Source organism: Rhyacophila brunnea, unplaced genomic scaffold (genome assembly GCF_057557595.1).
Source record: "Rhyacophila brunnea isolate RB1 unplaced genomic scaffold, BYU_Rbru_1.0 scaffold_11, whole genome shotgun sequence".
NCBI classification, from domain to species: Eukaryota; Metazoa; Arthropoda; class Insecta; order Trichoptera; family Rhyacophilidae; genus Rhyacophila; species Rhyacophila brunnea.
The window spans coordinates 40961579-40976332 of NW_028232763.1; the positions used below are offsets into that span (position 1 = coordinate 40961579).

General features: G+C 32.6%; 2 protein-coding genes across 2 annotated transcripts in view; both read right to left on the reverse strand.

Annotated features, from left to right (window-relative positions):
• Positions 1-14754, reverse strand: part of LOC147078717 (uncharacterized) — an 869452-nt gene that overhangs the window by 241990 nt on the left and 612708 nt on the right. The window lies entirely within an intron of this gene.
• Tbp (TATA binding protein) lies at positions 654-9115 on the reverse strand. Its single transcript, XM_085960405.1, has 4 exons — positions 8723-9115; positions 3750-3886; positions 2260-2503; positions 654-1095 (listed from the first exon to the last, which is right to left on the reverse strand). Exons 1-4 carry the CDS (start codon positions 8978-8980, stop codon positions 820-822), a joined length of 915 nt encoding a protein of 304 aa, XP_085816531.1. The 5' UTR covers positions 8981-9115; the 3' UTR covers positions 654-819.

The window sequence follows — 14754 nt, forward strand, 5'->3', positions numbered from 1 at the left end:
CACCTGGACTGTTCTCTTGAGAAAGAAAATATGACTTCAGTCCTTCGAATATATTTAAAATTCTTTCGACTGCCGGCAACAGAGAAAGAAATCTGGTACTTCCATGCTGAACTATTTTTTTATATACAAATTCGCAGAATTCCTTCAATTGAGTTACTCGAACTGTGTAGATATGAAAATATTTATATACTTTCACAACAATTTATTATTGACAATCATTCATACGCGGAACAACAGCCGGGACGCCGAGATCAATGTGTAAAACCGGGATATATGGTAAGCCTAGTCATAAGTATCAAATATCTGATAATAATGACAGCGTTGTTATCAGATATAGTACGACAGCTTACGATGAACTGTAATACGGCAAAATAAATATCAATCGATTAAGTAATTAAAGTTAAGGCACTTAATTGATACCTTCATTTAAAACACAAAAATTTATGTAAAAACTGCTAGTTAATTTCGTCATAATTAGAGAGGACACCAAAGCTCAATTGGTAAAGCACATTGGCGCAAATCTAATATATGTTCAAGTCCGTCAGGGTGTCATATTTTTTTCTAGTAGATATATATTAGTATGTACCTATCTGAGGTGTTTTCATATTATGTATAAATAGAATTATTGGTCATGGTAAATAATACATTACAAATAAAACAATATCACTTTTATTTTCTTTATTTTGTAAAAAAATTTAATATTAAGTGTTTATAAAAATAAGAACCTTGAAAATTTGTTGACATTTCATCACAAAATACTTCAAAAATCATCAGTTCAATAACTATGGCGTAGGTGTGTATTTAATTTATATTCTTTCTTCACTGTTTTTTGAAACTCTTCAGAATTGGATAAATGTTGTCAAACGCCTCGTAAATCTCTTGACGCACTTTGGCTCCGGTCAATACAACTTTACCGGAGACAAATATAAGTAAAACAATTCTAGGTTTCACCATTCGGTAAATTAAACCGGGAAATAATTCTGGCTCGTACGAACTGAACTGACCGTGAGTTAAAACAAGTCCTTCCAGTCGAATCGGAAACTTAACATCGCAACTGCCCACCATGTTCTGTATTTTGAAGTCAAGAAACTTTGCCTGAAAGAAAAAAATCATATTAAAGACCATTTAGTTTATTAAGTACAGTGGAAGCAAAAAAAAAATTAATACAATGTCAGAGTGGTTCATTATCATCAACACGAACAAGAAACTTCGTAGTGGCTCCTGACTTCCTCCAACAATTTTCTTTGACCTGTCTGAGAAATAATTAATAAGCTTTGTGAAAATTGAATATGTACATTGATCAAATTAATTTTTTGCTGCTCGGATATGTGAATACAATACTGAAATCAGTAATTAACTGGGGATTGCGAGCTACTAATACCACAACCATGGCCCCCAAAGCGGGGGGCTGACAGGGCTCTAGTCTGGGGAACAGGTGTGGCAGGTCAACCAGATAAGTGAGATAAACACACGCCACAAATTTGCTGATAATAAAAAAAGTTGCGGCGCTATTTTACTTATAGAATATTAACATTTAGAAATGTGTGGCTATATGATACAATTCAATGTGATATGATGGTTGATATAATTAAACGATACCTAATTCATGTGTAGAAATTTATTGTAATTATTTGAAGGGTCTGATGTTACTTCAGTACCACGAAAGAAGGTCGCGTTCAGTGCTTCATAATAGAATGCCGAGTGCTAGCAACTCAATAATTCAAGTAGATTTATATAAATATACAAAAAACCCCTAAGACTATATACAGAACAACCTTGATTTTACTTTGCGGAACCCTTGGGTTCTGTTGGGGATACCATTTAGGGAACACTAAAGTGTAGAACATCACACTGCCCTTAACCTTAGCAATAGGTATATGCTTCAAGTTACACTTGCCTCGGTTTCATTATATTATTTATCACTTCCGTGTTCGGGCATCCAAGATTAAAAAATAAAATTTTAATATGTGAATATTTTTCTATGTGCGCAATTTTCTGTGTGGAATTTTCACATGCAGAATATTGCTAGTAAAAATTATAGTGAAATATAGAAGGTTGGCTATGTTAAGTTTAGGAAGATCTGTCCTGTGTAAATAACAGTTTCTGGCCCATAACTTTTTATTAGCCCCAAATATGTATGTAGCTGTCAGTAAGTATTGACAGCTCAAAAATTTTAGAATAATTAATAAAAAAACTTTGTTTGAAAACCTAAAAAGAATTACATATTAAACTAATGATAAAATATATCAATATTCTTACAATGAAACCAAGTTTTTGAATAATTCTAGCATATTTCCTAGCCGCTAATCTTGAATCTTCTTCACTCTTGGCTCCTGTGCACACCATTTTTCCGGACGAAAATATTAAAGCTGTCGTCCTCGGCTCACGGATTCTCATAATGACGGCAGCGAATCGTTTTGGATTATACTCAGCATTACGAGCATGTAAGGCAATTTTCTTTAAATCTAATTTGCAACTTAAATTTACAGTTGAAACAATGTTCCTGAAAATAAAAACAGAAATTTATTATTAAACATGACAGAGAACCTTTATAAATTTTCAATGTGGACCACAAACTTATCAAAACATTGTTGATTAAAGATTAAACAAGTTTTGATTATTAAGTTAATTGAATTGTAGTCATCAAAAAAGAAGTAGGTATTTTGGAAGTAACATGGTAGTGCTTGTGTTACAATAGTAGTGTTACAGTCATTGATTAGATCTTTAGCTAAATTGGCAGCAGAATGGCAACACAATATAACAAAATATAAGAGTAGAAAACCATAGCAACCAAAATCAACAACCTGATACAAGACCGACCGCGATGAACACAAAGTGAATTATTACTGTTACATATTACTATTATATACAACCAAATGTAAAGACATTGAGGATTAGAACGATTATTCTAAAACGCGTACATAATTTGTGACATTTCACAAGGCAATCGGAGTCGTTCATTATTTGGCCTATATTGGTATTAGGCAATATTCAGACAATGAGCTGTCGGCTCTTTGGTATGGAGATATTATATCACTAAAGTGCAGTGAGTCCATACTGAAAGTGGAGTTTGTACAATTTTAGTTATTGGCATCTCTATGGGTGCAGCGAAAATGTTCAAACCTCATTTATCGATTTACCGTAATGCATAACAATTAAACAACAATGTTTGTGGTATTTACTATAATACTTTTGATATATTAACAAAAAATGTGTTAATACAGCCCTTCACTCTGTGGAGGCCCATATGATCTTATTAGAATCGGACATGTTCGGGAAAAAAAAGTACTTTTGTAAAATTTTATTTGCCTGTCTGATACTCATATCTAGCAAATATCACATATCGTCGTTGAAATTAGAGAAATATGTAAATCTGTTTTAATTGAAAATTGACTTTAAATTCCATCTAGTGGCCGTCTTGCAAATGATGTAATTCTAAAAAAATTGTAACATTGTAAAATCATGGATGATTTAACTCCATAACCATATATTTTTACACGAAACCATAATGTTTTTTGTCTCTCCTGCAAAGTAGTGTTTTTGGAGTTACACAGTTTGCTATTTTCAACGACGATATTGTCTTTCAATGTGTGTATCTGATCCCTTTGAAGGGTTTACATAACATTAAGATGCCTATACACTCTGCTTAGTAGCAGAAATGGTAAAAAATAAATAATTGTAAATGCTATCTTGATGCCCACATTAACGTTGTAAAATAGTAAACGAATACAATATGATCAACTACTCACTGCAACTGCGGTAATATACCGGGGTCTGCAGAATGTGGAGTCATCGGAGTCATTGGAGTGGCGGGACCACTTATTTGATTTATGGAATTTGATACGGCCATACTCCCGGGGCCAACCATGGGGGACATGAGGTTTTGCTGTAATACACAAAAAGACATATTTCGATAACAAAAACTTTCATATTATAAATAAATTTTTAATTTTACACATCTAAGGCATCTTTATTAGTAATGTCAGTAATATATTTTCAGTGTCATTAAGAATACAAAAAATAAATATATACTAAAAATAGTAAAGTACACTCTCAGTAATCCACCGCTCGATTATCCGACAACTAATATAATACGTTGTTATTTTTACTAGTTAAGCTCTATAATTCGACGGTATTCGATTATACAACGCAGATGAGACGGGTTTTTGGAAACTTCTCCTTCGTAAAATGTACGTTCATCGCGAAGAAAGTAATGTACCAGGGAGGAAAGTACCCAAGGACCGCATCACAATTATGCCGTGCTCCAATGCAACCGGGACACAAAGTGAAGCTTTTGGTCAAGGGAAAACCAGGAATCCTAAGCCATTCAAGAATAGCTGCCTTACTGAACAACTGGTTGTGTCAAGTGATTTACTGTTGAATATTTACTCATTTAGTGCTAACACCGCGACTGGCGCGTTTGGAGTAATTGGCCATTAGATATAATTAACGTGTTATTTAAATGTGGTAATTAAAAGGTAAGGTAGGTAAAGGTAGGTTAGGTTAGGTTGGGGTTGGTCTAAAAAAAAGTTATAAATATAAAAGATCATGCGGTCATCTGCGGCACCATTCCTAAGTTTGTATCACAAAAAAGAAATATTATGCTTTATGTAAGTATATGAATAATTACTAAATGATATCAGGATTGGCAAATATATAATTCTTCAAATTCTTGCAGTGAAACCACAATGTGCGCAAATAGCATTTCCACAAATACAATATAGCAAAAAACATCTGCACCGATTACATATGGCTAAGATGACTGTAAGTGCATTGAGATTAAATGAAATTTGCTTCAAAAAGTATTATTATATGCTATTTGGTAATTATTTGTAAGAATTTTGTTCCAATTAGATTGAATTGAAAAAAAAATACATTGATCCGTAACAAACAATCGACAATAATAAAATATGACACCATTTTACCTACTTTATTTTGTCTTTCTTGTTTATTCCATACGTGTTATAATATATTGTATTATTACAATGAGACTGATTTAATAATTAAATTATATTGCCGTAGGTTGAGTATACTGTATTACAATAAAATTATGTGTATTCCTGTTCTTATTAATTTATCTTTAAACAATATTATGAACCTTTTTATCAACGGTATTTATAAATAGCAATAGGTTACAACAGGCACTACAATTATCTAATGTTAAGAAGTTAAAAGTACATAATATCTATGTAGATATTGTCTATTTTATTCATTTTATAAAGGATTGATTGTTTCAACTGTATATATTATTAATTAATCATACGTAGTACACACTAACAACACACTAACATTTCATACGACTTAAGGAATAATAATGTAATGGCTATTTCAGTCACATCATTGGTATTAATATAATGTAAAATATATAAATTAAACTACAGGAATAAAGCAGAAAGACTACAAATGTTAGAAATGTCGTAATATTAAATATATTATATGTTATTCCCAATTTTAATTATATTCTCGACGCAAGAAAATATTGTAAGTGCATCCTATTTTATATTTTAGTATATTATGTACATATAAACAATCGTGATTTAAAATTCATTTTTTTAAATGCAGAAAATATGCTAGTTATTTGTATTATATGAAATTTTCCAATTAAAAATAAATGGTAAAAAAAGTATCATTATTGTTAGAGGGACTGAACGAAAATGTCGTTATCCGTCATATTATGTAAATAAACACGACGGAGTTATTGAGATCGAGCGATCTTATCCGCATTGGTGGCTTGCAAGGATTGAGATAGTATGTACATACGATCTCTTCAGCAAAGAAAAGGTTAAATTGCTATATTTTCGGTTTTAACCGATTTCTCCATAAAAAGCAAAATTTAATTTACTTACGTAAAATATATTATTTTACATATAATATTTGTATATAAATTTATTCAAAAAGAGTCATGTCATCTTCCATCATCAAAGCTGCCCATATTCTGCATTCCATTCTGAATTTTCGCCAAATCCATTTTCTCACGCTAGGATGTGGTTATTTTCTATAGATGTCTTATTTTCGGCAAAACACGGTATACGTTCTTAACATTTTTCCAAATAAATACTTTTTCCTTCACAGTAAAAAAATGAAGAGATATCAAAGTGGTGCAGAAAAGCGAAAAAAGTCTAAAAAAATCTTTATCAAATCTATTTAAATATAAGTTAAAAAATTTTAAACCGAATTGACACTGCCAAAATAATTGACGAATTTGCAAGAAATAAAGCAAGACGAAAATTTATTTAAAAAATATGTTTTTTTTTATTTTATTTCTATTACCTTTGTTATATTTTATGTTAATAAATTAATGAGAGTTTCTATGTATAAAACTTTTTTTTTTCCAACTTGAATTTGGGGGCCCCGAAATTTTTACCACTCAGGGCCTCTACATGACTTGATCCGCCACTGCACGTTACTCACTGACATAGGGCTCAATTTGATAACAAATTAATACAATAAAAGAACAAAAACCTTAGGTAAACTAAGTAAAGAATAAGGTATAAAAATTAGTGTTGGAAATTTTAAGTGTTTGGAAATACCATATTAGACACATTAGATTCCTACTGTTAATGCACTCGGCAAGCCTAAAAAATGTCTAAGAAAAATTCATAAACAAACGAACTAAGTAAAATGTTGAAAACTTAATAAAATTAGGTAAGTAAGTAATAAGAAGTATCACTGTTAGGCAGTGGCGAAGGGTGGAGGTAGGCTGTTAAGATCCGCCATAAACAGTGCACATTAAACTTTTTCAGACATAGATATTTGTTTTCGTTGAAATAAGACTACAATTTACAGATAATGTTGGTTAGTTTTTAAAATTCAATTAAACCCTGAGAAACCAAGCCATAATAGATAATAGTCAAAAAATACATGTATATCTATAAAATATCTAAAATTATGCAATTAAATCATACATAACTTTGAATATTTTATAAATAGAATAATATTTTATATATATTATAGTTTGGTTTAGGCAGGGCTTAATGAATTTTAAAAAAATAACCAAGAATATGTGCAATATGTATTTTTAATCCAACAAAAACAAATAACTATGAATGAAAAAGTGTGCACAATTTTGTCGTATTGCCCAAATTAGACTAAAACTATTATGGTTTCGTTTAGGCAGGGTTTAGTTGATTTTTAAAAACTAACTAACACCATCTGTAAATTGTAGTCTTAGTTCAATAAAAACAAATACATATGACTAAAAAAGTTTAGTGTGCACTATTTATAGCGAATCATAACAGCCTACCTCCACCCTTCGCCACTGCTGTTAGGTAGACTGAATGTTTCAACTGTGGTACAAAACGTCAGGCTTTTAGAAGGTATACACATTTCATCTGTAGTTGACATTACACATGCAGATATGAGTTATACATAAGTAGATGCTTAATAGGTTTCTTTTTACGTATCCAGAAACTCTTTGATATGTTCCAGACACAATGTAACTTCGAGAATGTGTGCTCATGGATCAGAGACACGAACCTTAACAGCTGGTCTAGTACACAAGTTACTAGTGGCACAATAATTGATGGAACAATCGATAATAAAAAATTAATCAGGAATGAAGATATCTATTAGCAAACAAAACTTGTAACCATCATCTATTGCTATGCAAGATTTAACTAGCAATGTATCAACTACATCAGCAGACGGGATGACGGGCGAGGAAGAAAGGTATCGAATGATATTACAATTAAAGGTCTTCATTCAACTAGGTGGACGGTTGATATCAGAAGTGCCGTCGGACGGACTTAATTGGATGCGGAAATCATAGAACTGGACACAGTGGATGCAAATGGGAGAGGCAACAAGTAGATAACAGTAGGCATTTACAAGCTGAAGAAGAATCAAAGGTAAAGATATAGTACACCATGTCATCAAAGAAAAACCTTAAAAAACAGTCCATAATTCACATTTTTAAATGTAGAATTCACATTGGACCAACCAGTTTATGTTTTAAGTCAATCTATCAATTCAATTTAATCTATCGATGGCAGAACTAAGTGAAACAATGGCGATTGCTGGAATTTATCTATTGACATTTTCTAACCGAGAACTAAAACATAACGTAACCCAGAAACAAACAAACCTATTGCGCAAGACTAACAAGTGGTGGACTTTGCACCATACGTTTTTCTATATTTCTGGGTTTCATCAAGTAGTGTTAGGACACTAGGGCAAGATTGTTTATAGAAAAATTCACTAGTGCCATCGGCCATGTTGGTGTTTAGTTTTCAAATATTTCATTAAAAATGTGGGGTGGAGTGAACGCAGTGTTGCCAACCGAACTATAATTATAGTACATTTTGGTCCGCGTACTATTAAAAAAGTATAGTACGTCAAAAATACCACAATTTTCAAAAATGGAATTAATTAAATTCGCCGGTTAGGCTAGGTTAGGTCAAATGGAAAAATGGAATTAATTTAATTCGCTGGTTAGCATATTTTTACATTTTCAACACGTCCTATAATTTTTGCCAAAATACACATCATTACTTGGACCGCGTACTATAATTCGATGACAAAAAGATAGCTGAATTCAACAATAGCGACTGACAGCCAAAGACGGCGGACGACCAGTCACAAGCACCAAAATGTGAAATATGGGAGGTTTTTCAAGTTGATTTTTGACGATGAAGCTATATCTTTACCAAATCAAATTATCTGCCAAGAAATATAGGTTTCCCTGATCTAGGTACAGAAAAATATTTGCAATGTTATTACTTACTGGTGTTTGAGGCTGCATCATACTCTGTGGTGTAGCAAATGAGGGGGCATATGTATGCATTGGCCGTTGAGGCGTCGTCGCCATCAGGGAAGGCATGGCGGATCCGAAGACCCCCATGCTGGGCGAAGCGCCCATGGGGGCCAACGGAGGCATCTGCTGTTGCAAGGCATTCGGTAGAATCTGTTGATCTTCCTCTGGCTGATGGAGAGGTGTTCCGATACTGGGAATTGAGAACCCAGGACTAGGGAGCATATCCATTATGAAGCTTAAGATATGAAAACAATACTAAAAGTGTAAAACGTAACTAATGTAAGTTAAAAGACGTTCAATACAGAAAACATTATACGTTGCCCCAGAATCTGTGTTGGTAAAACGAATACCTGTCAAAGTGTCAAAAAGCCAGCAACAATATTAGTCTATGGTTGTCTATAAGTCTATGGCCACCAATAAACAAACTAAATATGTTGCCATGTGAGAAAATAGTGCTACTTATTTTATTTTCTCAAATATCTACTAACGGACGCCAAGAATGACTATAGAATTAAAATAACAGTACAGAAGACGTTATTAAATCCGGCTAGTTTTTAAATTAATATTCATAAATAATCATTATGCAAATCATTAAATTCTCTGCACTAGGTCCACACGTTCCAGAGGATCTACTGCCCCTGCTTCATTGGCATGCAAGTCATACGATTTAAAGTCATCGTACAATTTTTTTCGCATTAATACTTTGGACGCGGAAGACGCACACGGTGCGTAATGACCAGGCGGCCGATCGATGTAATTAACGTGCATTTTAAAGGGGGCAATTAAAATCTCATTATCTCTTCAGCAGCGAAAGCGTTAAGCACCCTACATTGAAGTCTGTTGGATTCAAGGAAAACAAACATAATGAGAAATGCGTAACTATCTACGTGTGGTACTTAGTAAGATGGTATAATTATTTTCCAGTATGGAGAAAATATGGAAAAATTTGAAAAGATAGGTACCTACCTAAATTATGTGCAGTAAAGTTTAATACGGAAACGATGCAATTAGTAGGTACCCAATATTGGTTATTTGAGGACTTTCCAGAGGGTTTTGTATTAATCTCTCTAAAATACGCGCCTATCTTAAAAATGCTATTATTGGCTACTTAGATTGCGTCGCCGACAATATTCATATAGATAATAATAATAATAATACGTCATAATATTATAGCAGGTAGTAAATTGACTGAAAAAAACAGTTTCCCAGAACGAAGCCATTTAAAATACGGTGAAGACACCTAAAAAGTCGAGCTAAATTAGTAACTCTGGATGATGTTTATTGTCAAGTTAATCCAGATGGTTCTGCATCGCACTCTTGCTCTTTTGCGACTGCCTTTGTATTTTCTATCGTATTAATCTGTTCTGTGGTAGGATTTCAAAAGATTTAGAAGTTCAAGAATAATAATTTTCCCTTTAACATTGTTCAACCATATTTCGAACTACGTACCATTAATACAAGTACTAAGAAGGTCGTGATTGTTCTATTAATTATTTTAGATATTCGAAAATAAAAAACAGAGATCAACCCAATTAATTTATTATTAGGTAGTACAACCAGCGGTTAAAATGGAAAATTTTACGAACCGGAGCGCTCGATAATTTTACTAAAATAATATTTAAGTACATAGATAAATAATTTATTATAAATACATAGGTAGGTAGTTATCTAATTTTATGTGTATTTTATAAAAATAAGTGTGTTGGATTCATTGTAATAATATGGCTTATCTACCTCAGACGGTTAAATTAATTTTTCCGTAAGACAGCGATAATTTTGGGAATTTTGTGAATAGGAACGGCGCTCTGATGTGCTCCGGTCTATTTCGAGCCTTGGGTATAACTTATAAAATTCTTTTGAACCTATTCTCTTCACTCCTCTGTTATTTTATGCGGAGATTTCATTTATTTAATCTTTTATATACATTATTTTATATAACAATAATAAATAGAGTCTATGTTTTACTATCACAGCTCTCGTGGTACAGTGCGTAAGGCGCTGGCCTTTCATCCGGGAGCTCCGGGTTCGATCCCAGTGAGGACACAATATACCTATTTATGTGATTTTCTCAAAGCCTGATTACTAAATACACTACTGTCATTGTGTCTATATGTTTTCTGTGTGTTGTATATTATTATTATACATGTACAACACAATCGGCGGTTTTACTCGTTCATTGGTCGTCCGTTGGTCAGTAGCAGAGCGTGGACAAGGTAAACTTTTGGCTCGCCAATTGAGCGTGTGCACGTACCCAAACAATTTTATATTTTCTTTAAAAATATATTTTTGACGATTTCATCAATGTTTTATTTAAAAAATATTATGTAAGTATCTTTTGATCTAATATTTTTTGAGATCATAATCATACATAATTATATGTAGGTACATGCGATTTAATACGCACATGATAATATTTATTATATTATTGCAAGTTAACTTATAATTTTTTTTAGTTCTTTAATACTTAAAGCAATGTTAGTGATTTAATTTTTTATGTATCCCCCCGCCACTTTTTTAGTTATGACAATATAATATTACTAACAACGACCAACAACAGTGGCGCGGACATTTTGAATAACAATAAATTATACACTTCCCGGATCCTGGTTGATCCTTAACAAAATGATGCAAATGCCCTGGAATTTCAAAGGGCACTGATCAGATTTTTACTTGATCAGGAACTCAGAACTGTACGAAGACTGTAAGTAGGTAAGAAAAGTCAAAAAAAGTCAGGAACCTAAAAGAATCTGAATGGATAATCAGTAAGGGATAGTAGAAAGCTGAAAAGTTGTCGGCACGAAATAAATAGAGAGAAAAGCTAAGAAAGGTCTCGAGATGGATTCTGAACAGAATATTATTAACGGAGGAACAACCCATAGTACCTACAGGATTTTTGGAAAAAAAAGCTAAAAGAAAGCTTTCGACTTGGATTCTGGACGGGGGTTTTCTTGAGAAAATCGGGATAGGTAAGTAATGCAATGAAAATTAATGTATGATGAAATAAGTAAGTATCTATGAATCGTAAGTTCTATGAGTACACTGGAAGTAGGATGAAAAGCTATTGGGAGTTGTACATACATATTATATAGTTTATTCGTGGGATTACTGCCAAAAGTTGGTAAGTCTCGAATTCATGTTATGGAGTAATTTGCAATTTGAAGTTTGACATGCCCTCTAAAATCAGGCATAATACTAATTTCTTTGTGCTTTATGTGCATGTTCTATACTCTATAATTTAGACCTACTAGATATTTTGAAAGATACACTAGGTAAGTACCTATGTACCTAGTTAGTTTCAGAAATTTCGTTTCGTGAAAATGGAGGCTGTGTGCGTTAGTTGTTCTATAGAAATAATTAATTGCATATTATCCCTGCTTTATAATTTCTTTATGACGATAATACACATTATATATTATACTGATTAAAAAATGTTTAGCTCCCTGTTCTATTTTATCTATCACTACACCACTGGTAGACATGATGTTAGTAGGTAGGTGATACTTCAACAAAAACATATTATTCCATGTGTCATGATGTATTGATATGTGTGTGCTTTATGAGGCTTTATGGTATTTTCACAATACCCACCCTGACCCAATTTAAAATTATTGTGTGTCTTGACACTAAAATGCTTAGCGACCGCACCTTTATGATAAATTATTGAAACATTATAATAGAGACACCTACCTGTAGTAACTCATAATAAATGAACATTTTGTTTTCTGGCTTGACAGATCAGATTTCTCGAGTATCGTGCGTGATAGATAAACCAATAAATCTCTTGAACACCCGTTCTAGAGTTCGCAGAACCCACATGGTCCAGTGATCCAATTTTTGTATATCTACTGAATTAATTCGGTGGACACCTAGTACCTTTTCATAGAAAACCATTCGTTAGCTGAATGCAGAACTATTATTCTAACTAACATTTGAAATTTTTGAGGAGAGAGTTTTTTGAAACAATTTACCTAGGCACTGAAATTATTTATTATTTTTATGGATATATTTTAGTAGGATTATTGATGAAATAAATGGTGCATACACTAATTCTATATAAAAAATGATAAATAACTGAAATAGGCTGTTTCAAAAAACTCTTCTGCAAAATATTTCAAATGTGAGTTAAGTTCTGCATTCAGCTGACGATTTATATTTACTCCTCATTCCTATCCGCATTTTCAACCCTGCCAGTGGTATTTAAACCATATTGTGTCGCTGCATCCTATTATTACCGTAGCAGACTAATTTTGTAATAAGCACCTAATTCAATGGGTCGGTGCACGTCACAGGGCCAGATTTACCATATGGCTAAGACCCGGGAAGCTGGACTCTTTTAGTAAGCAAGTTAGCAGGGGCCATAGAGCTCTAAAAATAAATGAACTAAATCCATGAGTAAGTGTTGTACGATTTTATGGGTAATTTCAAGAAAACGTATAACAGTTAGTAGTCAAGAATTGCGCAATTGTGCGAACTTCTAGAAATGTGAGTACCTTAGCAAGCGGTCGAATCTCTTTGTTGTTTCTGTTTCCAGATTCTGATCGCATAAGTGAAAACACCACTGCGATTTTCGCATTACTGAAATTTAATCACATCTTTAGCATACCTACTATGGCACCCCCGTATGGACCCCTTTTGGGGATGTCTCTGTGTATCTGGAGAGGCCCGAATCGGTATCAAATCCAACAAATAGTAAAGCGCTGATTACGAAAATAAATAATAATAACAGAGCCGAGCCGGCAATGCCGTAAATTATGACCGTTGTAAAAGTAAAAGTAAATGCGCGAATTTGTCTCCTCCGTAAAATAAATTATTATAAATGTATCTATTATATAATATTAACTTAAATATACCTGGCCACTTCCAAAACAATTCCGGTGTGTTATTTGTTCACCCCCAGTTCCAAAAACCGGACAATAAAATAAAAGTGACAGCTGCTAATTACAACAGAACAATTAATGATACACACCTTAAAAAAAACCGAAACTGAGCTAGACCAGAAGTGTGGTGGTTTATCACTACCTAATAATAATATCCCTACGTCATTTTCTACAGAATGACAATTCATATTAATAATGCTATATAGTGTAAAATCGAAGCCTAATTTGATTGAGTTACAGGCAGGTATTTATGATAATGTGATAATATTATTTATGATGAATGATGATAATATTGTAATCTTTTAAAATAATGAATTTAGTTTGTAAGTAGAAATTGTTGAAAAAACGAGAGCTTCTTTGATTACGATGTGAAAAAATTAATGGGTATCTCGTTTTCTCATAATTGCAAAGGTTAATCTTAAACAAAGGACAATTAAGTTTCTCTGTATGGAAGATATATTTGCGAATTTTCTAAAATCATAAATACCTACAGCAAAGAATAACATCATCGTGGATTCAATAAAATTTAATTACATTTAAAGAAGCACGATTTTACAATGCATTTTGGTTTTATAGGTTATTGTCAGGACAGTGCCGTGGCTGCTGACTAAAAGTGATTAATTAACATGTAATTCGTAAACCTTTCATGGCTAAACTGTTAAATATGTATTAAATAGGTGTTTGCAAAAATAATAATATTAGATTGGTACTGTTGTTCGATATATCCTGTCATATGCTATTTTTTTTTTACAAATTTTATAATCTACTAAGTAGGTATACTGAGTCTTTCTGGATACCACCAAGCCATTAGTTGTTAGTTATGATAAGTAATATAATAATAAAAGAAAACAACCATTATTTATTTTTATTCAAAGTAATTTATTTCACCCAGGGATTCACCCTTCATGGAGCCCTGGGACATTACAATGTCAATAAACCAAATAATGAAAAAAAAATCTTTTCATTTAATAATTTCATTGCTTATAATGTTCTGAAGCATCTGGGTAATACCCCTTTTACCGATGTATCTATAGTCTAAGCTTTTACCCATATTATGGTGCCTAAATCCAGGCCAATGCTAGAAATAAAATTCAGCATTTTAATAATAAAACAATATGATTTCAA

Coding starts and splice junctions, on each gene's coding strand:
- Tbp (XM_085960405.1), bottom strand. CDS start 8,980: ATGGATATGCTCCCTAGTCCTGGGTTCTCAATTCCCAGTATCGGAACA. Junction 2,504..3,749: donor GGTATATTACCGCAGTTGCA/GTGAGTAGTTGA, acceptor TTTTATTTTCAG/GAACATTGTTTCAACTGTAA. Junction 1,096..2,259: donor TTCAAAAACTTGGTTTCATT/GTAAGAATATTG, acceptor TTTTTCTTTCAG/GCAAAGTTTCTTGACTTCAA.